Here is a 26,989-nt window from a genome sequence, read left to right as displayed (position 1 = left end):
CTTGAATTAGATTTTTGTATTTGATTAAGTGAATTCTCACATTGTACATTTAACTGTTTTCATTCTACTGAATATACTTCAGTAGTTAATAAAAATTGTCTTTTACATGTAAACTTTGTAGATTACTTTTTGTTTCAAGCACCCACGTATAAACGAATTGATAAACTAAGAAATTATACTTTCAAATGAAGCGGTCAATAAAAAAATTGACACACAATTAGTATTATTTAGTTTCTCATCTTGGATAAATATCATTTCAAAAATATCGTGAGAAGAGTTTGTTTACCATTTAAATACTTCAGATTAAATCATTAAAAAATGAAGAGTCATTACAATTAGAGTGTCTCATCATATTATTCGAACATTGTTGAGCGATATGTCACAGTAGGGTATTTGGATATTCTTAATTCAATGGTTGAATTCATGAGTCAATTAAAGATAGACCACCATGAAAAACCTGGAAGTACTGGATGGCCATTTCGTCCTAGTATGGCACTCCTCAGCAGTGCGCACCCACGATCCCACACACGGGATTCAAACTTAGGATCTGTCGGTCTCGTGTGAGAACGCTTAACCTCTAGACCACTGATCAGGCATCCAATAGTATTTTTGTTTCAGTTTAGTTAATTTACAAGGTTGCACGACTATCTTCCAGTTCTTGCGGTAAATAATTATTCTAGGCAAGACGTTTTTGAATTCTAATTGGTCACGAATTTGCACTAGGACTCAGGGAATCAATCCTCGAAATTACTCACTATTAAACAAATGACTCTTACTACTATAGAAGATTGTGTAAACTGTTAAACTTTCATAACTCATATAGTACTTTATGTAATATATAGATCAACTGTAGGCCAGATTATGCACAATGGAGGAAACATGTACCTTTACAAGTGGTATTGCTATACAGTTGAAAAATAACCGACTGATTATTGTATGTTAAATAACATATATTTCATGTTCATCGTATCCTTTTTACTGTTTAAATTCTATATGAATTATCGATTTTCTTAAGAATACAAATACATCTTAATGATGAGTACTAACCAGTACGAAAATTGAACTCACAGACTACTAATATCAACTAGGTTCAACTAGGTTCACTGCTTAAAACACAATATCCAAATGATTGATTCAATTACAAAAATGTTTTTTTTTAAAAAGGCGAATATTTTTCAAACATTAATTTTCTTCTAAGCACCAAACAAAGAAAGATGATAAAAGTCATCAATTGTCATTACTAATTAATTTCTCATTAGTCAAAATGAATCGAAGCTTGTGTCGGTTATTGATTTATTGATCTTTCCTAACTAGATTCACTGGTACAGTTAGAAAGTATTATTTTCTTTTCCCCCAATATCTTAACAACTCATTGTAATGGAACATGTCAGCTCAATAATTATGATCATCCAATTGATTCAGTTTATAAATGAAGTTATTTAAATCAAAATTTAACGATTATTCATCATAATAATATTAAATCTTTATTTTATTTGTTTAAGAAATCATAGTGTTAAGTAGTCGAAGATAGCCATCATGAATACATGAACGTAGACTTTGTTCCAGTTGAGACTCACTAGCATGTGTTTCCAGGGCAGTGAAGTATGTGATATTTACCCGTACAATTCCAATATATATAATTCGATTTTAACGGGAAAAGCATTACCAACAGGCCTTATGGTAATGGTTATCACTGTGTTTATTTAAGTATTAATGCTAGTTGGATTCTGCTAATCAACTTGCTAACGTGTGTTGACTAACAGGATAACTGATAGTAATTGATACCAATAAGACACAGGAACCAATAAGTTGCAACTCATTCATTTTTCAGAGAAAAGACTTGTGTAATCATTCATTAATGATGCTACTAATCATTGGATGAATGAGAATGAGATGTAATATAAAATGTAAAATGAATGAATTAGATATTAGACAAAAACTGGAAATCTGGGAAACTGCATCTTTTTAAAAAAAAATAATTGACGTATCTCAATCAATAAGATAGAAATATCAGAAGTAACAACAGACAAGAGAAGTAAAATTTATCCTGAAGGGATAAGTTTTATGTTTTGTAACTTACTACTTTTAAATTTCTTTTATGATTGTCGATAACTATATATATATTAGCTTAAATGAGTACCCAGTATATACGCGCAATTACACACGTACATATTTCTGTTGCCTATACACATCTATATATATTAAAAATTAGAATTACCATAGTAACGTTGAATAGTTGTCGCTATTTACATCAGTCTCAATGATAATAATCTGTGTATTATTTTATATCAGTAGTCTACAATTTTATTAAGTAGTATCTTAGGAATTCGAAAGTAAATTTTTCCATTTACCCGGAAATCATGTTTTTATTTAGCATGAAATATTGAAAATATTCTCTTTGAAATTTGATACAACATTTAAAATACTCACAAGCTTATTTGTAATATAGTTATTGGTTAAAATAACCAATAATTTTGAACTGTAGTATTAACTAGGTGATTAACTGGTTGAATTCGAATGCTTACTATGTTTGATTGTAGTTTCATGAGTAATAAGGAGGGGGGTGAACATTTTTCATTTCATAATCCTATTTTATTTTGACATAAAAAACATTTGTCAGGTATAAGATGTTATTTTTCTTAATTTATAAAGAAAAAACCGTATTCATATAAATATATTAGTAAGTATTCTGAAAGGTGACCAGATTTAAGGCAAAAGGATGTCTTAAAGGTGAGAAAATTGTTTATTGTTTATGCGCCTACGATTTACAGTCGACTCCCCCTGCGAAGTGCTAATATTAAAGTTGCTTTGAGCGATTCAGTTAACTTTGAATGGAGCGAAACTACAATAAATGTTTTCTATAAGTTCAACAGTCACAACGAGATGAAAAATAAATTACATAGACTAGCTACCTCTTCCTGTATCTTTCAGTTCAACTACTCTAGTGGAGCAAGTTATACTGCTAGATGTTCTTAGAGTTCTTATTTTTGTGCTTGTGAGCACCTCCCAGTGTGGTAAGAAAATGTATAATTAAAACTTAATAGCTCAATGCAAGCTTATTCAACGCAAACAGGTCGAGCAACATGTTTTAAAAGAGAATAATCTTTAAGGGTATGAAATTTATTTGCCAACCCCCTACCCCCACCATTCACCTGTACTCCCTTACCATCAATCGAAATCGTCATTTTATTCTGCCAATGAATTGCTTATTATCAAAAAAATAAATGTAGTGAATTCGGTTCGACAATATCAGTTCTAGTCAGTGCTGTTTTCTGCCATGTCTATTTCAAATAGTGAAGCTCATATGATTTCGTAAGAGATCTTTGTCAGTGTAGGCTCTTGGGTGAAAGCGAAATTCCTGAGACAACTGAAAGCTTATGAAAATGTGATCCCGACCCATATGAAACTTGCCAACCAAATGGGTCATACAGCTAATATGGAGCAATCATTTACATTATTAGTATTGCATTATTAGTATTCTGATTAGATCCGTCAGACTTATAGTCGTTCAAATGACTAAAGGGTTAGTTATTCAATTCAAAAAAGCCAGAGGTTTGCGTGCAAAAGCAATACGTTTTTCTTCTTTTTCCTTGACTAAATTCTGAATCATTCATTTTGATGATATGAGAACATAATTGGACTAGTGTACATGCAACATCCCTTTTTATATTTTTATGGCCTAAAGTTATCTGATTCTCATATGTTATTATTATAAGGCTTGTAAACGTTTGAGTAATTTATTTGGCACCAAGTCCGATTTACTATTTCTTCTAACATTATTCATATCATTCTACATATTACACAATCCCAGGTCACACATTTATTTCATTTTGTAATTATATCAATACCTCTTTGATTTCATGTTACGTATATGGGTTTTGATCATTAATCTCACAAGTTCATTTAACTTATAAACTTAGTCATGTCAATACTTCATATTAGTCACCACCAAAACAGAATGAATTTTTTATTCTTTCATTTTATCACCCCGAATTTATAAGCAATATTTTAAATGAAGAATTTTACTTTTACTAGCACTTTTTTTATATATAGTTGGATACATAATGTGGAAAAGAGAATTTATTAAAAAGAAACAATTCTTTGTCCACATAATCAGTTTTTTTGAATATTATTGAAATTTTTCAGCAATTTGAAAATGTAATGAATAAATAATAAATATTGTCAGAAGGGAGGTTTGTGGAGATTTCAGTAATTTTACAGTTGGATGCCGAATGAGTGGTCTAGAGGTTAAGCATTCGCATGCCAGACCGACAGGTCCTGGGCTCGAATATATATATATATATATATATATATGAGTATGTATGAATATCAGTTCACTGTAGTCAATAAACTTTTTTCATCCTCAGTCTTTCGCTCAAGTAGCTGGTTAGGCTCGTATATATGAGGACTTTCGGTATGGTGCCTGAGGCATTCGATGGCTATGGCTGCAGTGGATTTTAGAATGGAATTTGACTGTCAAATGGTGATTCTGAAATATTTTAATTATTAAACCTAATTTCCTACGTCGATCTCATTACTTCTCCGTGACGATAAATATCCAGTTTCACTGTCATATATATATATATATATATGACGATAATTTTGATTCAAAAATATTATAGGTTTTAAGTAGCTGATGAGAACTTATTGAAATAAAATGAATTCATTTTATTCATTTCCCTGTTCTTGTCTTCTTCAGAGATAATAAAGTTAACTATTTATGTAGAATGTACATTAATTTCGTTTGGGTTCATTGCTTTTGATTGGTGTATCTTTTTCATATTCCAACTAACCGTTTTATCTCAACTTCACTAAGTAAAAATATTATTAGTTTACTTTTAATCTTGTTAGTCTGTTCGCAGCTGACATAAGACTAAAATAAAATAGATTCATAATATTCCTTATAGGGATTTGCATTTTTTACATATAATTTTAATCAATAAATGATATCAGCTGAAGGATTATTATAGATTAAACTATATTGACAGCTAGGTTACTACACAGTTTACAACTTTTTAATAGTGGTTACTTATGAACATGGATGGTATAGAATGTAGGACTTTCAGATCTCTTTGGAGAACAAAATGGATAAACTTTGTATAAAAATCACCAAACAAGTAGACCATACAAAGTTTAAGAATAGTAGAAAACCTAATCAAACATGATCAATCACTGCATTTACAAATAATGCCATGTTATTTTAATTACATTTGTTATAATGTAATTTATAAAAGATTATTCAAAACCTAAAAAATTATAGTACATGAGATTACAGTAACTATGACTAATTTTATTAGTTGATTAAATTTCGACCAATCAAAATATTCCCTAATCCAGTCATAATCATATAAATCAAAACTTTGTCCAATCAGCTTAGTCATATTGAATCCATATAATTATTAACCAATAAAAATAAAGCCATGTTCTCATGGTTATCATGCTATAATTTATTTGACTAATATATATAAGAATTTTATTTTTAAAATATACTGTTTACAAGAAAAAAAATTATCACAATTATTCAGCAAAACAAGAAAAGAAATTAATTTTTTCTTTGTCCATTTGATTTACATCAGAACTTGAATAAAGAAAACAAAAAAAAACTTGAAGAACCTCATGACAACAATCAAAAAATGTCGTGATTTTTTTTTCTTTTTTTTTGTCAGTATGTAAACAAATATACTATGGAATTCATCATATAATTCAAATGAGGAAACTTCATTAATTTATTAATCATGATTATCAAATTAGGAAATATTAGAAAGATCAAAGTGAATCTAAGTATTATGATTATGAATATGATTATGATTAATATGATGGATACATGTATTTTAAATGACTTAACAATATCAATTAACAATTATTGATTATTTCTCAAAATTTTCTTAGTACTGGGATAAATGATCTGAAAAATTCATATTGTTAATAAAGATAATATTGTAAAAGTCATGTAAGTGATTGTATTTATTATCAGAAGGGGTTTGGGTGGATATTATCGTAACTTGTTTTTAATAGTTGAGATCATGAATCAATTGAAGCACTGCTGAGGAGTCTCATAATAGAACGAAACGGCCGTCTAGTGCTTCCAGGTTTTCCATAGTGGTCTAACTTCAATTGATTCATGATCTCAAGTAATTGTATTTAGTTTTAATCAGCTTTGTATCAGTGATCTGAAGATTATGCAATCTTATTTTTTTTACCTCAATTATTGTTTAAGTCTATTTATTACTTATAATCAGATTGGCTTCATTTCAATGAAATTCATATATGAACTGGGGTCATATAAAAGATGTTTTTAAACTGATTGATAAAACAAACAAGATTAAGTGTTATGGTCCTTTTTTTAAACAATGTTGTTAAAAAGCTATTTGACTAGATATTAATATAACATTCGAATGATTATGTAGACATTGTAATTGTGAAATTTAAACAAGATTCTATTCATTGTTTAGAATGGAGACAATGTTCTAGGGCGACAAACTGTTATGTGTAGAAAAGATTAGAATTAAGATAGAAACAAGTAGGTAATTTGCGTGAAAATATATTTTGTAAATAAAATATAACTTGTAAGAATTAGAAAGTAGATCATACAGACTAGATAATTTGTTTTCTTGTTTTTAATTGACATGAATTTGGTGGGAACATGTTTCCTCCTTTAATCTAATCTAAAGATTTATTTTAACAGTTAGTAAGATGGATTCAAGAGATTAATTCTTACGCCAACTAGTGACTGGATTATGTTCATTCTTTGTTTAGCTCTTCAGGATTTTGTAAACAACTGGAATTACTATTATGTAATCACAATTGAGAACCCGATTAGATGAATTATCCATGTTTATCTATCAGATCTAAGCGCTGGACAGTTTGTTTCATTATATCAATTAGTGTGAATATTTCTGAGGTAGAAAATCTTCAGGACTTCTATGGAATTATTATTTTATTCACTTTGGAATACGTTTAAACTCGAAAATTATAACCATATAGCCGAAAAATTCCCAATGATCGCGGCCAAAAAAGGTGCATAGGAGTTTAATGAAGTGGGCATTTCTTGAAGGATGTAGAGCTATATTAACTTCTAATACTAATTTGAACGAGGTTTGAAGATATTAAATTGATAGTCAGTCGATAACGTTTTATGTCTTTAAAGAAAATCATCCTTGCTTTGGTAAGAACAGCAAAACACAGTGTGTTCATATTTCATTCAACTTTAATAGAACGCAGATTACGCTGTTAATACATAGTGAGGTATAATTTAAGGCACTTTCAGGAAATTATGTAGAAAAATCGGTAAACTTAAAAAATGCAAACAACTTCAATACTCAAAATAAATAATCATAATTTTATGAATCGGTGAGACTATAATTTGTGAACGACCTTTGAGCAACGTCAAAGTGACCTCGAGTATGTCTGCCTGATAACTAGAACTAAATGAGGGTTATAAACCAGTGTAAGGAATTAAGATTATGATTTACAGTCAATAATTAAGGTTAGAAACTAGATTTAGGGTTTTCATCACCAACTGACATCAGGTAAAATAACAAAACGCTATTTAGCCAAATGAATGGATCAATCCCGCGCCAAAAACCCAAGACACGTTTTCCTAGATCTTATGGGTTCGTCCATAAATTATAGTCTCGTCTATCAATCTTTAATCATTTCCATACAGTTATGACTATTTTTAACAACTGCTTGCTTTCACTATCGTTTTTCTATTAAAACGAAAAGATGAAAATGATGAATTTTTGATTCCACTAACTGTCTTGATAGACTCATAAGTCTCTAATCATTGACTTATATATATATCTATGTTGTTTATGACTAAAACATAGTAAACAAAACTAATACCAGACAACAGTGTTTACTATAAACTAAGTGTTCACATTTATCATGATTTCGTGCATAGTATCCATGATAAATATAGGATAGTGTATATATGCTTATTGAAAAATATATATCCCATGTTATATATATGCTTTATTGTATTCATTGAATTGTTACCTATCTTATTCAGTATTTCTTTCAATATTATTTTACATTAGAATTAAAAATGAAACATTGGTTTGAATTGAAAGCATAATATCCCACCTACTACTCTCCCTCTCTCCCACTCTTTCCCACTATCGCACTCTCCTTAACTTTGATTTAATGTATACACATGTCTATTTTGAATTATTGTTAATATTTCTTTCATTACACATTTCGATTGTCTTGTTATAATGTGGCGTCAGATGGCATTGACTTATTCCTTTTTTTTTTATTTGTGTTGAAATAACAGTGAAGAAAATAGAGAGATAGAAAAGAAACAAAAACATAAAGTTTATGCCTGATTGAGTTTGTTGTTGGCATTGGGAAATAAAAAAAAATCTTGTACGAACAGTTAACATGGAGATAATAGTAATAATGAATTATGAATTCATGAAACTATCAGACTGGAATAGATACATATATAGATATTTCCAAAAAAAAAACTAGAATCATTTGAAAATCTTTGTTACTATGTGGTGTGGGTGATTTGATATTTCTCAAAACAACTTGTTCATTGTAAATAATTCTTAGAAAAAGAAGTCTTATTAATAATGATAATAAAAATAGTTTCAGAAGGGGGGGGTTGTGGAGATTTTAGTAATTTTATATCGTTGAGATCATGAGTTAATTGAAGCTAGATCACCATGGGAATAGGATAACGTTTGGTAACATTAAAGAATCTTAAGCACTATTTGTAGAATGCAACAATAAATATCTCATCAATATATATTTATATTTGTAATTATTGAGAATGTATGTTTATGAATAATCTAAATCTTCCGTTTGTATTCAGTTATCAAAGTTCACTACCAATTCATATGGTACAACTGTTTTTACATCCATCTATCATATATATGTATTGCTTAAATTCCAACATATTTTCCTATCATTTCATCCAAGGATGGACAGTAGGGGAATTGTGTCTATAACTGTAATGTTTCTTTTTAAGTTTTCTAGTATTTCTATACCATAATAATTTGCATGTTTTTTGTTTGCGATTCCACATGAGTACATACATTTGGCATTCATAACTGTTCAGTTTGAAAAAATCCTAAAACAGTAATAAAAGGGTTTTTTGGTGGAGATTTTAGTAATTTTATAGTTGAATTCATGAGTTGATCTCGCGAGGCGGGATCATGGATGCTCACTGCTGAGGAGTCCCACAAAAAGACGAAGGGGCCTTTTAGTGCTTCGAAGTTTTCCATGGTGGTCTAGCTTCAATTGACTAATGATTTCAACTATTTGACACAATAAGTTTAATTGTAATATTCATACACTTGAGAAATAGGTGACCCAAACGTGTGATAAGGTTACAGTACTATATATATAGAATCAAATTATAATAGTTTTTTTCCAGAAAATAAACTCAGTTGACTGATTTATGGAAATTTTGTTTTATATAGTTAAAACGGGAACGAAGTCAAGAACTATGTTTATTTAAGAAACTATTCATAAAAGGGTTAATTCCAAAAACTATATTGTTCATGTTTAATGTAATCTTCAATAAATAAATTTTAGAAGGGGATTTTTTGGAGGTTTTAGTAATTTTATATAGTTGAAATCATGAGATATCAACTCACTGAAGACATTGGTGAATGGTTGCTCAACTTCATGGATTGGTTGATGTTAGACATTAACGCTGTTGGATGCCGGCTTAGTGGTCTAGTGGTTAAGCGCTCGCGCGCGGGACTGATAGGTCCTGGGTTGTAATCTCGTGAGGCGGGATCGTGGATGCACAGTGTTGAGGAGTCCCACAATAGGATGAAACGGACGTCTAGTGCTTTCAGCTTTTCCATAGTGGTCTAGCTTCAATCGACTCATGATTTCAACTATATAAAATAAATTTCAATTAAACTGAAATATAATATAAGCTGATTGGTTATATATATGGTGAAATATACAATAAAAGGTTTTTGTGTTTTAATTTCATTTGGATCTAATACAATTTAGAATAAATGGTAAACCTATATGGAATAGTATTCATATGACCCTAGAAATAATTTATGAGTTAGTTACCTGGGAATTTATAAGATCGTAGTGTTTAAAATAATTTCGTCCTTCTCTTTTCCTATTGCATTATCTAAATCCTAATGTGATTTACTATATAGTGAACAATATTTTACTGTCAAAATGAACGAAATTATTTATGGATATCTAATAGATGAATAACTTTTCTCTTTCACATTCCATACAAACGAAAGATCTAAGGCGTTTTTTCAAATTCGGGTAGACTATTTTACTAGCAAGTACTATATACCTATTTTATCCTGGTATAAAATTACACATAAGTATCCATTCATATTCTTATCATAGATGTCGATAATTAATTTAACCTTAGATCACTTGAAGTGAATGTATAATCCTTACAATTCTTTCGACTAGAATATCTTCCTCCACTAAGCAATCTAATCAATAAAAAAGAAAATCAATTCACATATTGCTTACTTACTTACTTACACCTGTTACCCGCAACGGAGAATAGGCCGTCGACTAGCGTTCTTCAATCCATTCTGTCCTGGACCTTCCTTTCTAAATGTATCCAACTTTTGTTCATTCTTCTCATGTCTGTCTCCATTTCTTGGCGTAATGTGTCCTTTAGTCTTCCTCTTCTCCTTTGTCCATTTATTTATTCTTATCCTAATAATTCATTTTATCATATGTATATACTTACATATTTTTAATCACCAACTAATTGACTAAATGAATATGTTTTTTTTGTCAACCATCTGTTATATATAATACATTTATTACTTTTCTGGAATTTCAAATGTTTTTCATTTTCTTTGATAGTTTTTGCTCTTCGTCTTGTTGATTTGCTTTCAAAGATAAGAATTTGATGTATGACAAAGGTTTTAATGAACACACACATACATACAAATAGATAATTTTGGGATGAGATCATGAATCGATTGATGTTAGACCACTATTGAAAATCTGTAAACATTGGAAGCTCGTTCTGCACTAGTATGGGGCTCCTCAGAAGTGGGCATCCACGGTTCAAATCTCGTGAGGTGGGATCATGGATGTGTACTGCTGAGTCCCATAGTAGGGCGAAACGGTCGTCCAGTGTTTTCAGGTTTTCCATGGTGGTCTAGCTTCAATTGACTCATGATCTCAACTATTGAAATAGATAATTCTTTGAATAAAATTGTTAGGTGTTTGTGAATTCTTGTTTTCTGTCAAAAAATCTCTTGTTTTATTTAAATTTATTATTCAAATTACATGAAAATATAAATAATACATCAAAGTTAATCGATTTTTGTCTAATCAACCATGTAATAATCAAAATACCAGTTTCTCTAGAGCAAAAACGATGTATTGGTAAAAGACCTGTGAAATAGTTATTTATTTTATAGTTGAAACCATGAGTCAGTTGAAGCTAGACCACCATGAAAAACCTGGAAACACTGGATGGCCTTTTCGTCCTGTTGTGGAATTCCTCAGAAGTGCACATCCACAATCCCGCTACGCGTGACTCAAACCCCTGACCTATCAGTCTTGCGTGTGAGCGCCTAACCTCTAGACCACTGAGCCGGCATCCAACGATGTTAATCTCTAACTTCAACCAATCCACAAAATTGGCAACCATCCGCCATTGCCTTCAGTGAGTTGCTATCTAACAACAGACCTGGTTCAACTCCACTGGTCACTGCTTCTCACTAGATCTCCAGGAAATACCTCATGGAGCCGGTCACTAATGAGCATATGATGTATATTTATTTATTTACTAAAGAGATTTCCTTAAAAATTATATTCTGGAATCAAATTTATTTACCTTAAAATGAGTGATCAGATCAAAAAATGGATTTTATCATAAACTGAAATGTTAATAATGAAATTAATTCAAATAATTTTCATAATTATGTCACGTTTCAATTATTGAATTGACTATTTAATAGATCATAATATTCTTAAATTCCATCATTATTACAAACTTATTTACGCCTGTTACCTCTAATAGAGAATAGACCGCCGATTAGCGTTCTTCAACCCACTCTGTCCTGGGCCACCCTTCTAGTTTTTCATTCTTTTCATATCTGTTCCTATTTCTCGGTGTAATATGTTCTTTGGTCTTCCTCTCCTCCTTTGACCTTGGGGATTCCATGTTGGGACTTGCCTTGTGACGTAGTTGGGTGTTATTATTACAAACATAGAATGATAATTAATGTCATGTAAAGTTAATTATCATTTGATACAAAATAATGTTTACTAACTGTACAAATAAAAGATGAAAATGACTATATATTGCTAATAGCTAAAAGGAAAATTGATTCGTTCATGTTTTTTTTTTGAAACACTGTATATCATTGGGAATTTATTAGGGAAAGTTAAAATGTTTATTACTTTTTCATTGATAAATGATTCCCAATGGAAAATTTTCTCATATAGTCACTGGCGTATACGAACATTGTTTATGGCTGTAGTGAACGACAACACCAGTTGGGATAACCAAATGTATTTCGAATGCAAAATTACAGGATCTCTTAGCAAAATATGAGAGCCATATAGTAAATACTTCATTTGCAAAATGTCAATCAATCGTCTCAGATTTGATTGTGCTTTCGTTTCCACAACAATCACTGTTCTCGTTCTCTTTTCTTTTATCTTTTTAACCTTCTGCCGCAAAGCATTTCACTTTTGATTGATGATACATACTATTTACATCTGTCTACATCAGTAGAACATGTCACATAACGGCCAGAATGATTATTGCTCTAGTAAGCAAGTGCTCAAATTGTCAGGTTTATCATCTTTCACAACTGTTTATTGAATACACTTTGACTGTGTTTTGTTACTTATCCTTAAAAAGGGTCACAATAACATGTTTTGACTTCACTTTTTGATCTAGCAATACATAAATGCCAGTAATTATTTTCTAGATGGCAATAACCTTTAGTTGTTTAGTTGCTGAGTTTCAGCTTCTGACAATGTTATATCTAGTTTGCTTTACGTAGTTGTTCAGTATTTCTTATCCTTACATAAAGTTTGATTTATGGTCAGAAACAATGTAAAAAAGAAATTTCACTTATTATTATTATTTTTAAATTTTCCAGAAGTTTATTTCACTTAGGCTAACAATCTTACTTCATTGACTTAAAAAAGTCGAGAATGTTTCAGATGATGATATCTATGTAGATAGATAATTTAAAGAACTTCAACTCTGCTATTCATAACAATTTGAGTTATTCCCTCTAACGCGTTGAAAATAGGACAAAACATACGTTCTAAATTTCATCGTTAACTACTATTCAAATTTACTATAGCCCTGATAAGTTTGTTCATTCTATTTTGGCTGGGATTAATTACAATATTATACAACAATAATTTCTTCTCCAAATTGATTTATTCAAAATGAAATATAGAACAAATGTCCTGGTACGGCGAAGAGTGGGGATAGTCAGCTCTCCCTCTCGAAATGCTCTCACATGGCCAAGCGTATACAGCCACTGTCAGTAAAATCCAATTCACTGACTTCTCGTGGCGGGGCGTTCACGAAATTAAGAGGATGATAAACGAATGTCCCGCGCTTTAACCGGGTTGATGGATATGGAGGACCACCTAGGGGAGTTGGAAAACCCTGATTCCAAACCAATATTGTATATGGGCCCCAGGATCCTGAGGGAATAAATGGCATATGAACCTATTGTTGGTCACCGGCTACCATTTGACTTTATCCCCTTATGTTGTTCCATTGTCTTGTGGATTAGACCTTTAGGTGAAAGGTTCAGAGTGTGGCCCCCTATGAAAACAACCTGTTTCGGTTTGCGCACCCGGGTAGTATCGCAGCCCTCACACAAATCGAATGACAAAGTATGGTACATATATATTTGGTGCCTACTTGTACTAATATCTGTCTTCAAATAAATAAATAAATAAACTTTCAGTATGAGCGGATTAAATCAATAAATTTTCTATTTCAAAGAAAATGCAAACAAATGCGTTAACGTTTACATTTCGTTTCACAGAAAAAAAGTTGAAAAATTAATATCTTTCCAATGATTAAAACTTTCGATAATGTGCTAATCTGTCATGCAGAAAAGTGCCTGGTTAAAAACATTGGATAGTTTAGAAAAGAAGGAATAATAACTATTTCTAATAATTGCATAGGCCGCCGACCAGCATTCTCCAACACACTCTGTCCTAGGCCTTCCTTTCTTATTCTATCCAACTTTTGTTCATTCTTCTCATGTCTGTCTCCATTTTTCGACGTAATGTGTTTCTTGGTCTTCCTCTCCTCCTATGGCCTTAAGGATTCCATGTGAGTGCTTGCCTTGTGACGCAGTTGGGTGATTTCCTCAATGTTTGTCCTATCCACTTTCAGCGCTTCTTCCTGACTTCTTCCTCCGCTGGATGGAATCTGGTTTGTTCTCTCCCACTGTAGAATGCTGCTGATAGTATTTTGTATAGACAACTGTTAATAAACACCTGTATCTTCTGGATGATGACTTTCGTAGTTCTCCACGTCTCCACCCAATACAGTAGAACTGACTTGAAATTTGTATTGAAAATTCTAATCTTGGTGTTGGTTGACAGTTGTTTTGAGTTCCAAATGTTTTTTAGTTGTAAATATGCTACTCATGTTTTGCCGATCCGCGTCTTCACATCTGCATCAGATCCACCGTGTTCGTCAACATTAACTAACTGAGAGAATTTTAATTTTAGTATTTTAAAATCAAAATGTTCTTTCTAAAAATCACTAGTTTGTTTCTTGATTTCAAAATGATAGAAATCTATATAAGTTTCGCAGTTCTGCAAAACATCTAACATTCTTAGTTTATTCCCGTTATTCAATGATTGCTCGGACAACTCATACCTATAAATCTTATTATTATATTCAGGTAACTGACATTTCATAGATTAAATCACTCATCATTATTAGTTAAACAGCCATTAAAAACCGAGAAGCACTAAATATATGTTCTATCTTTCAGCGAGACTCCTTGACAATATGTACCCACGACCCGCCTGATGATTGAACTTAGGGACCTTTGGGCCTTGAGATGAACCCTTAACCGCTGAACCATTGGGTCAGTAACTAGCGATATGGATCTCTAACGTCAGTGAATACCTAATATTCCGCATCCATCTAACAATGCCACTGAAAAATTGTTGAACAATCACAGACCATCAAAAGTTATTTAGTTTTTGTTACAGGTATCTAAGTAACGCTTAATTTCAGTCTCATTCTAAAATGTAGTCGCTAGCAATCTTACCTACTTACACTTGTAACCTCTCATGGAAGAGCATAGACCTACATTGAAGTACATTGAACTCTATCCTGGGCAGAAATCATCATACAAAATATCCCTTTTTTGCATTTATGAGAAGAGACATGTTTTTTGTAGATTCAGTAAACATTTTTTTTTACAATCATTTTGAGGAATCAGCGAAAAATATAAACATAACAACATAGTTTGAATCTTTATAAATTACTCTATGCAAAACGTAAATACATATTTTGATGGAGTTTTGTTCTCTGAACTAGATGGTTTGGTCTTGGAGGAGAACAAAACTCCATCAAAATCATCCACCTGAGCTACAAATGTTCTCCACCATCTCAAAACATATATACATCTATATTTTTCCCTTTTGTGTTTCCATATTATTAATAATATATGACTGGTAATAGATTCAGTCAATAGATTATGGTATCATTGACATAAGACTTTAAAAAAAACATTATTACAATTGAAACAATAATATTATGTCAAATATTGGTTAGAATTTGACATTTATCTATTGCGTTCATCATTGTTTTCATATTTTACTTCAGTTGACAACGTTGATAGTTGGTTTACATTAAGCGCTATTATATAGTAGTCTAAATATATAAACTTGTTGTCATAGTAATGATCAAGATAGAGTAGAACATAAAGTTATTTAATGCTGCTGTTCTCTATCATGATGTAAATTACTTAACCATAAAAGAGTAGTTATTCAGTAGTTTTAGGTATAGTTTTTCACAGGTATTCATTATATAAATTTAATCCATTTTGTTGGGTACAAGTTTGCGTGTTTACCTCCAAGGCATGTTTGTTAATTATTTGGAACAGATTAAATGAGGCGAAATGCAAACCTACAAACTATTCGTTGAAAGTATATTCATCTAGGTGTAAGACAGACAAGATGTTGATGTGTTGTTATGCTGATTATTCGATGAAATATATAAAAAAACTGTTATGATTTACGAACCCTAAATGAAATAGTATCTTCGTTCAAGGCTGTCAAGCAGCTGATGAAACACTGATGAATGTTGTATGTATGTAGTTGAATGTTGGATACACAAATTAGTGCTTAATCATTAAGTGAGTTATATTATGGTCTAAACAATTAGAATGCTAAACTTCACATAATCAGAGAAAGAATACTTCTCTACCGAAGTAGTAAGAAACAATAGAAAAATGAATAAAGGATGAAATGAGTTTATTCTATATTTAAGCTTTGAGTAGCTTAAAATTACAGATTATAGTATTATTATAAATGCAGTTTTACATTCATTTATATTTACATTCATTCATACATACAATCAAATATGCCACTAAATGTATATGTAGTAGACGATAATTTAATTCACAGACTATTTTTTTCTTTAGATGTCATTCTAAACAGTATTGAACTAGTTGTATTTTCAAATTTACTTTTCTGATAAACAAAGATGGATGATGGCTAGCAGTGGAATCCAAGATGCACGTTTCGTCCTATTCGGGACTAGTCAGCCGGACGTACTTGCATATCACAGTTGATGTTCACTCTCTAACTCAAATCCAGTAGCGTCCATTCAGCTACTGAATCCTGATAGTCACGATTGGATTCCATTGCTAGCCACTAGCCATCTTTGCTTATAATGCTTGTGAATTAAGGCAATATCGAGGCAATACGCACAGTATGTACATAAGTCAATAAGAGACCAATCAATTACAGTCTTAAACATTAATGGGATGATTCAAACAGACAATACCAAGTGCATTTGTTACTTTCCTGTTTCATTTAACTTAAAAAAGATGGGTGTAGAATTTATCTTAGAAAATTGTGAAAATACAACAGTGGTTAATGATTTTGTTGTTTTGATTAACATTTATAATTATCAGGAAATCGACAGATTTAATAGTTGAATTGTTGAATCGATTAAAGCTAGACCGATATAGAAAACCTGGAACCATTGAAGTACCGTGTTAGGACGAAACGGCAGTCTAATAGTTCCAGGTTTACCATGGTGGTCTAGCTTTAAACGTATAATTGTATAACTGTTAAGTAATTAAACTATTCATATTCGTGTCTCTCTTATTGTAAGCTTTATTTTGACCTATAGACTATTATTATACAATTGATCACTCTTGAGTTATCCCTAGCCCATTAATTATTGTTCCCCTTATTCACAGCCACATTTAGCCAAATCTTGTACAAATGTTACTTCTATTTTATGGTACGATGTGGTCAGTTTGTTTGGTATATAAACCCAGTATGTTTGAGAATAATGATTAATATTGCAGAGGCTGTTATTGGTGTTCTGGACTTAAATGTCTAGGCTTTTGCAGAAAGCAGGACTGATAAGTACTCAACACTGCTCATACGGTTTTTCGTGTATCATTTCTCTGATCGATAATTCACTCCTCTCTGGTTGATAAAGAATTACTCAATAAGAATGAATTGATTACATTTTATTACTACAGTATAAATAATCTGGAATTTACCTAGAATTGTTTCCTACCCTTAATGAGTATTTTCTTTTTACCGGTTATACTACTTAAAAGCCTGGATTATTGTTCTATACTTGAAACATTTTAAGTAACAATTCTATTATTTTGTGTTTTTAAGTGTGTGTGTGTGTTTATTATTTCATTTACTACTTATTTAAGTAATCATTGAAATCATATGACAGGGAAATAATTATATTTTAATTCAATGGAAACAGTGTTGCTCAGTGTTGAATATTGTTTTCGTTTTTTTTGAAAAAGAACCTATTTTATTCATGTTCCCTTCTTTACTTCAACGAACATAACTACTATAAAAAGTTTGTAATGATGATCAAATTTTATAATTAACATTAAGAACTGATGTAAGTTAGACTATGATGACAAAATATAAGTAGTAATTAGCACTAGTTGAAAGTAGATTGTATGTTAACGAAAGATTGAAAAGATTTATTTGGAGGGAACAGAAATAGAAACCTAAACTCGTTGTAACAACAACAGAATCAAACGAATCATGAAACATGTAAAGAACAACTGATGGAAGATATGCAAATTATGTATTTAATGTATGATTTTCATATTTTCTGAAAGAACTGTAGTTTTATATTCGACAATAAACTGGTTATTTCCACCTGAGTTATTCTTTCACTACAAGACAACTATTGAAAACCAGAAGGAATTAGGTACCTGTTTTGTAATAGTATCAGACTCCTTAATAGTTTAACTCTACAGCCCCACCACAGAAGATTGAACTTAGGACTTTCGTGTCTTTCAGTGAGTCTTGAAACCTTAGAAAAATGAGCTGATAACCAATCATTTATATGTTTGTTTCCAATCGATTTACACAATTGTGTGACAATAATTTATTGCGATCGGTGACATTTGTCTAATGCTTGATATGGTTGAACTTCACAAGTTATAGCCCACCAGTTCATGATATTAGCTGTGAAAACGGTGCAACCATGGCAACAAACTATTGAGTCAAGTTGTTGGTGAACAAACTACTATTTCTGAATATTTAATGAATTTCTTCCTCATTGTTAGCTAATTTCTTGGTGGATCAGCATTTGTATTTGTATAAAATATACCACACAGAGAGACAGTTAGTTGTTTACGTGATTATATGTCATGCAATAATCCTTTATTAAATATCTCATAAATAGAACTTCATTATTATCGTTGTGTACTAATAAAACCCATTTCATATTACATCAAATCAAGTGTTTTTGACGTCTCAGTGATGTTTTTATGAGTCTTTCTTTTGAGACTCCCCGTGAATAACATGCTCATATCATATCTCGATAAATTTAAATCAATATCCTTTATAAGAGATATACGGAGAACATCATAATAGTATGTGATCAGTTCAAATATGCAATTTATCTACTGTAAAAATAAGATAAAAACTACTTTAATGTTTCGTATGTAGAGCAGAGGAAGTTCAAACATACTTTTAAGTTGAAAAGTGAAAGATCCTTTGATTCCCCTATTTCAGATAGGCCTAAACAACAACAATAAACGATAGACATAGTATTGATTTTAAAACAGTTTTTTTTCTAACTATGAATAGAAGTGATCAAGAGTGACTACTTATATTTGTAAGATCTTAATCATACAAAATTTCAGACATTTTTTATGTTGATCAAAAACAGTTCTTAATTTCATTTAACTTACCCTTGTTATTATTAGTTATTGATTCCCAATATTAATGGTAGTATTGTTTAGACTGATTATCCTCCTATTATCCTTACATGTTCAGTTGGTCAATTAAATGCTTCGATTTCTATCAAGATCATGAACAAATTTGACTAAACTAGACTGCCAGTTCGTCTTAGAACGAGACGTCTCAGAAGTACTCACCTATGACCAGACCATAGATGATCAAATCCTATACCTTTGGTCTCTTGCATGAATCCTCAACGTCTAGACTACTGAGCCGGTGTCCAGTGGTGTAAACGTCTCACTTCGACAAACTTGCAATAGTGCAAAACCATCTTTTATTAGTTTAGATGGGTATGTTTTTTTCATCTGACACTAATGAACTCCGTTGGTCACAGATTCTCACCTAATCACTAATGAGCACATAATTTTATCAGTACGGAGGTTTTAGAGATCCCTTAGTGTTATTGAAATCACGAACCAATCCATTTTTTTGTTGCTCATATAAACCTTCTAAAGAGTCAATGTTCAGTTAACATTTTTGTTCAAAATGCATAATTTTGAAAAATTCCTACTTTTATTATACTTTCAAAATTTTAAGGGAGATTCGTTTATTATATATATCTTTTAGGAGTAGTTAGTTATGTAATGGTTAATAACGGTTTTTTGGATCTCAGTTTAAAAACTCCTGCGAGCAGGATCGTAGATGTGCACTGCTGAGGAGTTCCATACTGGAACGAAAAGGCTATCCAATGCTTCCATGTTTTCCATGGTGGTCTAGCTTTAATCGAGTTATGATTACCTACTCGGTATCAAGTAGACTACTGAAACTACTGACTTGTTTGATGGATAATAATGAATTTCATCTTATTCCTATACAGTTTCTCATCAGTTATTGACAATTTATAGTATTTCAGAAATAGTCTTATGAGTTGAATTTTCTTAAACTATCTCTAGATCAAATTCATTTGGTATTGTTTGTTTGAACCTTCCAATTGATGTTTGGTGACTGCAACTGGTCAGTCTCTAATTGGCATATATGCATACTGTGTGTATTGCCTCGATATAGGCTACATTCACAAGCATGGTGAGCAAAGATGGCTAGTGGCTAGCAGTGGAATCCTATATCGAGATCTAATACTTACATGATTATCATTTTCTTTTAATAAACTTTGTTTGATGTAGCTGATTCTCCTAAGAAATGGAAAATTTTCCCTATGATTAAGGTATACGGTATATTGTATTGATTGCTTTTAAATTTATTTACTATTAAATTAGATATTAGAAATAGGTCTGGTGTTTATTAAATAGTCAAGTGCAATATAGATCAATACTGTTCTTCTTTTTTAAACTATTTATAGTTCCAAGGCATTATTTGTGAATAATAGAGATTATGAATAGTTGATATGATTTTGACTATTGTTTTTCTCTTGTCTTAACGCGATCACCTTATCATTAGATGATTGGAAATAATGAATTCGGTGTGTGATTTTGATTATAGAACATTGAGAACCTTACTTTTATGAACTGGTTAATCTAACTCATCTTTTATATCACCAGCTATTAGCTTATGAAATACAGGAAAGTTCTAATACTGGGATTTTCTATTACGATGGGTGAACAAGTGTATAGATTTTCATGTGATCTATATAGGTTGTTGATCTAAGATAATAAATTTATTGTTTAATGATATTACCTACTTAGAGGGAAGCTGACAAATTTCATTCTGGTAGGTAATATTTCACTTCACCTTATTAAATGATTTGTTTAATGCTAATTGTCTATGGAAACTGAAATTAAATAGTTCCAAAGTACTCCTAAGGATAACTGACTTTATTTGTATAGGGTTGAATTTCTGGTTGCTGATATGAAAGACTGTAATACATCTGTCTCTACTGATTAGTATGGATTCTGAGTGTGTCTATTAGCAATTTTTATTCTATTTCGGATGAATATATTAAAAACTTGTTATAAAGACAATATTATGACAATCCGTACAAGATGCACATGTACCACGTTAGAGCGATCAATCACAATTCTGAATATTAACAATTGTCCATGTGATAATAATTTGTGTTATGTGAATTGTCTTGAGATATGGTTTCGTAATTTTGTAAATTTTACTGAACGTCTTATTTTGTGGTATGGGTCACTGTTATCCACATAAGTAGTATATAGTGATGGTCAGGCATTGAATGTATTTCAGTAGAAGATCGATAACAAAAGAATGGAAAGGAAACGCAATTGGTATGAAAATGCATGTACAATAATAATCAAAGACTATGAACTGATATTTGCAGAAGGGACTGTCAAGATTGAGACAATTGATTAATAGTTAGCAAATTAACTATATGATTGTCAGATTTTAGTGAGGTAGTCTGTAATTTTGTGCTCAAATATATTTGATTGTCATCACTAGTGTTCCCGTTCACTACAATATATCTACATAAAAATATCTTGAACACTACTGTTTGTAATTGTTCTGTAGAATTAATATTATTTATTAATCATACACTTACTTCTTTAAACCTGTTACTCCTCGTCCAGAAACAAAGACATATCAGCATTTTCCATCCAACTCTCTCTTAGGCAATTCTTTTTCAGTTGCTTCTAATCCTCAACGTATTGTGTTCTTCAGCCTTCTTCTTTTTCATTTCCATTCAGGATTCCAAGTTAGGACTTGCCTTATGATGTAGTTTAATGATTTCTGTAATGTATGTCCTATCCACTTCCAGTGTCGTTTCCTAATTTCCTCTTCAGCTAAAACCTGGTTTGTTCTCTTCTACAGTAAGCCGTTACTGATGATATCCTGCCAACGAATAATGAGTATCTTACGTAGACAATTGTTTATAAATACGTGTACTGTTTTCACGACGATTGTGATAGTTCTCGAAGTTTCAGTTTCGTACTGTAGAACTGTGTTGATGTTCGTATTCCAAATAAGTAGTATATATATAATAAATTGTAATTTTTTACTAGATTGTAGCAATCTTTTTTTTTAAATGATCTTTGTTTTATTGACCATAAAAATGTTCTGCTCAGAGTCGACTAAATTCAAAAGTTATTGATATAATGACTCGACGATTTGTCAAACTAGACTATCTGTACATAATATCTCTGTCGATATACATGTTTAGTATAGGACTATTCAAGACAATGCCAATTGATTAGTTGATAAAGAAGGAAAATTAATATCGATAAACAACATAATCTATCAATAACGTATTCAAAAAGGCATTGTATTCATTTTTCTCATTAATGAAAACATGATCTGGATATTAGTACCTATCTAATTTGGAACATAATATTCTTTCCAAAAAAACCTGATTAGAAAAGGAACAACGAAATTTTAGAGTTAATTCAAGGAAAGTAATTCAAGGAAAGTCGATGAAGTGAAGAAAGCAACAATAACAAAATAAATCTATAATCTATAGCAATTATGATTAATTTCAACTTTGAAAATTATGATACATAATTATGATAAATAATAGTTTAGTAGTCGAGAGTCAATTGAAGCTAGACCACCATGGAAAACCTGGAAGCATAATCATTGAAAACCAAAACAAAGTGAATACAAACATTTCTTTTTTGTTTAGAATGTCTCATTATTACTCATCATGACCCCATCAGGGTTCGAATCCAAGACCATAAGACCTTGTAGCTTGTATATGACCATAAAATCTTTAAGTTGTTATTAAATTCTTCACGTTTTGCACTTCAGTCATTTATACTGTTGGATGAAAGTCATCAATCATCATAAGTGATAATTGTCTTAATCCTGGTATAGTTGTTCATTGGTTACAGCTTCCCACTGGGCGGAGGGGATTCGTTTACTACTAAGCATATGATTGCTGTTGATATGGGATATTTATGGATATTATTTGATTTTTATTTAAATCCAGTAAAATATTTATTTGGATTTAATGTTCAAGGAACAATGAAAAATATCCATATTGATTGAACTAATATTAGTGATAGTATTAATAAATAACTAATAACAATAATGTAGATAAGTATAATTAAGGTATTTCGAGTATAATTGAAAAAAATTAATAATACATTGTAAAAGGTTAGAAATACCCTATGATCATCCATAGACAAAGAATGAACTTAATTAGGCTTTATAAGCAAAGATGGATAGTGGCTAGCAGTGGAATTCAGGACTCGCGTTTCGTCCCATTTGGGATTCGTCAGCTGGATGCACCTGCATCTCAGAGTTGATGCTAGCCACTATCCATCTTCGTTTATAATGCTTGTGAATTAAGGCTATATCGAGGCAATGCGCACAGGATGCAGATATGTCAATAAGAGACTAATCAATTCCAGTCCTAAATATCAATGGAAAGATTAAAACAAACAATACTAAGTGAATTTAGTTAGGCTTTCTCATGATTTTTTTTCTCTTCTACTGATCTTAGGTTAGGTACATTTTGTTTGTTTTTCAAATTATATTACTTTTTTCCTTAATTGAAACCATCAGTTTCAATAGAACATATGACGTATACTTGGAAACTTCAATTAATAAGTGTAAAATGATGAAATTAAAGATGTTGATATAATTGTATGGTAAGATTATAATTTGGAACTGAATGGTGACATTAAAATAAAATGGAAGAAATCCATTATTCAGGTGGATTTGCTTGATGGTAATGCATTTTGTAAACTGTCCACAAATGCTCTGACATGGTCGAGGATGAGCAGAGTTCTCTCTTCCTCTCAAAACGCTCTCACATGATCACGCGTATATTGTCACTGCCAGATAATTCCTGCTCAATGCCTTCTCGTGGCGGGGGTGTTTTTTAAGGAATTTAAAGAACGAAAAGAGGATGTAAGGCACCTTAACTGTGTTGGTTGATATGGAGGATCCACCTAAGGTAGTTGGAAAACCTTGATTCCAAATCAATGTTGTACATAGGCTCCAGGATTCTGAGTGAAGAAATGGTTTATGAACCTATTGTTGACCACCAACTTCCATTTGACTGCATCTCGTAACGTTACTACCCTGCCTTGAGGATTAGACAATCACGTTAAAGGCTCGGAGTGTGGCCCTCTAGGAAAACCACCGGTTTCGGTTTGGGCACACGAGAAGTATCTCAGTTCTCACACAAATCAAGTGAGGCGCATATGCATTCCGTGCCTTCTTGTATCAATATTTATGTGTTCAAATAAATAAGTAAATAATTTTGTAAACTGGATGATTTAAAATGAAATGATTTCATTGTCGTTTATGGATGGTATTCATTATTCATTTCAGAGAATAGAACAACGCCATCAAAGCACTGATGCTTAAAATTTCAAAAGAATCTTTCAAACACTTAATTTTTAGTATTTAGCACGATAGTTACTTGTTTATACAGAGGTCTTTAATTTTGTTTTACAAAAAAGGAAACACGGTAAACGTTAAAACAATGAATGCCAGAAATGTGATAATCAATTTCTTAATTGGAAAATAAATCTTTTCAATCTGTCACTGTTTTTTATGACCAATTAAAGTGAAATATTTGAAAAAGAAGTATCATAAAATAAAATCTTGTCGGTACTCGATATTATCCTTAAACTTCGTATACCGTTCGTCCTAATAACCGTTACTCTAGAACAGCCCATCGGTGTATAAATCAGAAGGCGAATACGAAGGGTTGATTGCGTATATTATTGAACCACTTACAGACATCCAAAATTTCAGGTACGTTAAGCAAGCCTGAAAGAGTAGCACCGAAAAAGAAAGCGAGTGAGCGTGAGAGTCGAATGAGCAAACGAGTAAACGAGTGTACTAGTCAGAGGGTCAGTGGACAGAATTAAAATGTTCATGTATATATATATTGAAATGAATGAATCATCGAATTAATTAAGCGATTATTAGCAAGGCTAGCAGAATGAATATATGCATAGGCAGTAAGCAATGCTCAAGCGTACATAATAAGGGTACAATAGTATAGATAGATTGTTATTGTACGAATGACTCTGTTCGTTAAATAAGTTAACAAAATGGGCTTAACCAAACTAGATATGAACAAACTCAATTGTACCGTGAGCTGCTATATTCTGTTCATTGTGTTTTCACATTGTAATCAAGATCACTTTTATTTAAAATGTGAATGTTTATGTCATTATTGAATTTGATCCACAATTGCTTTAGTATATGTCCATATTCAAGGTATTATAAAGTTAATATATTACCATTATAATAATTATTATTATTTCTAATGCTATGATCCTTCAAGTATTTATTTTGTTTTATTTCCCCCGTTTTCTTTCTTTTCTTCATTTCATCAGACCAAAAGAATGTCACAGAAATATTTAATCACTGACTGGATTATTACTACACTAGTATGGTTTATCATGATTCCATATTATTTACAAATTTCAATGTTCTACCATGATTCTTCAATAAACGCTTTATCATCATTATTACCTACTGATAATTTGATTAGTAGTATTAACAATCATCTTCCTAATACATTGAATGCTATTACTAATAGCAATAATAATGATGTCAATGTTAACCCTCAAACACCTCAATATAATTTACGTTATGCTATTACAGAAAATCAACCGATCAATTTTAAAATTGGTAAAATTAATGATGATCTTATACAAACACCAGAGATCCGATCAACTCGTCTATACAATTTATTACAAACATCTAAACATACAAATTCATTTTATCGTTTGCGTGAACCATCCAATTATTTTGATGTGAATGAAACAACAAGTATATTGACTACTAAGAAGGTGATTGATTTGGAGACATTATGTCCAAGATATTGTAAAGAGAATACATATCATGCACAATTAAATATCTATGTTAATATATGGGTAAATTACCAATTAATCTGTATTGTCAATATTGAAATTACAGTTACTGATATTGATGATAATCAACCAAAATTCCCCTCCACTGTATCAAGACCTTATAAATTAAGATTGAAAGAGGTGATTTATCGAATTGGTAAATCTATTGAATTACCTAAAGCAATTGATAAAGATATACAACCACATCATGCTGAATTAGTATATCGTCTTGATTCACATCCTGATGATAAATCAAATGCATTAGAAACATTTCGTTTAGTTGTACGAAATGATTCACGATTGGTACTTGTTTTACAAAAAGATTTAGATTATGAATTAATTAAAGAATATAAATTTTATTTAGTTTGTTCATCACCATATATTACAGGTGATCAACATTTAGATATGATGAATATAGAAGATCGTTTAGAAATCTTTGTAGAAGTATTGAATATAAATGATATTGAACCAACATTTTCAAAAGCAGTTTATGAAATACAAATAAAGGAAGATATTCCAGTGAATTCAACAATTTATGAAGTAAGTGAATGGTAGATTTTTTTTAAAGTCAGCTAATACATTTTGTTTATTACATTCTATAAGATGGTGGTTAGAGGTAGTCAACAAGAAACTCTGGACCCGAGTTTCGTGCTACTTGACACTGGTCAGCAAGGTGTACCTGTAATTTTAAGGGAACTGGTGCTCCCTGACGGATTCGATTACGTGTCACTCAGCTTCACAGTCAGAGACGTTACCACTGAGCTGTTCGGTCAGCGACCGACCTCCTGTAGGACTGAGATGTAATCACAATATGACTGATC

General features: G+C 31.2%; 1 protein-coding gene across 1 annotated transcript in view; it reads left to right on the top strand.

Moving 5' to 3' along the window:
• Positions 1-5,505: 5,505 nt before the first annotated feature.
• Smp_125510 (putative cadherin) overlaps positions 5,506-26,989 on the top strand; it is a gene marked incomplete at its 3' end in the record, with an annotated part of 79,313 nt that continues 57,829 nt past the window's right edge. Inside the window, exons 1-3 of the mRNA XM_018796291.1 lie at positions 5,506-5,950; positions 25,650-26,442; positions 26,557-26,708. Coding sequence (XP_018650518.1) covers positions 25,659-26,442; positions 26,557-26,708 — 936 coding nt within the window. The 5' untranslated portion in view covers positions 5,506-5,950; positions 25,650-25,658. The remainder of the gene's footprint in view (positions 5,951-25,649; positions 26,443-26,556; positions 26,709-26,989) is intronic.

This window comes from Schistosoma mansoni, chromosome 2 (assembly GCF_000237925.1).
Source record: "Schistosoma mansoni strain Puerto Rico chromosome 2, complete genome".
In the NCBI taxonomy this organism is placed as follows: domain Eukaryota; kingdom Metazoa; phylum Platyhelminthes; class Trematoda; order Strigeidida; family Schistosomatidae; genus Schistosoma; species Schistosoma mansoni.
The sequence above is the reverse complement of the archived record's forward strand: the minus strand, read 5'-3'. Positions and strand labels throughout refer to the sequence as shown.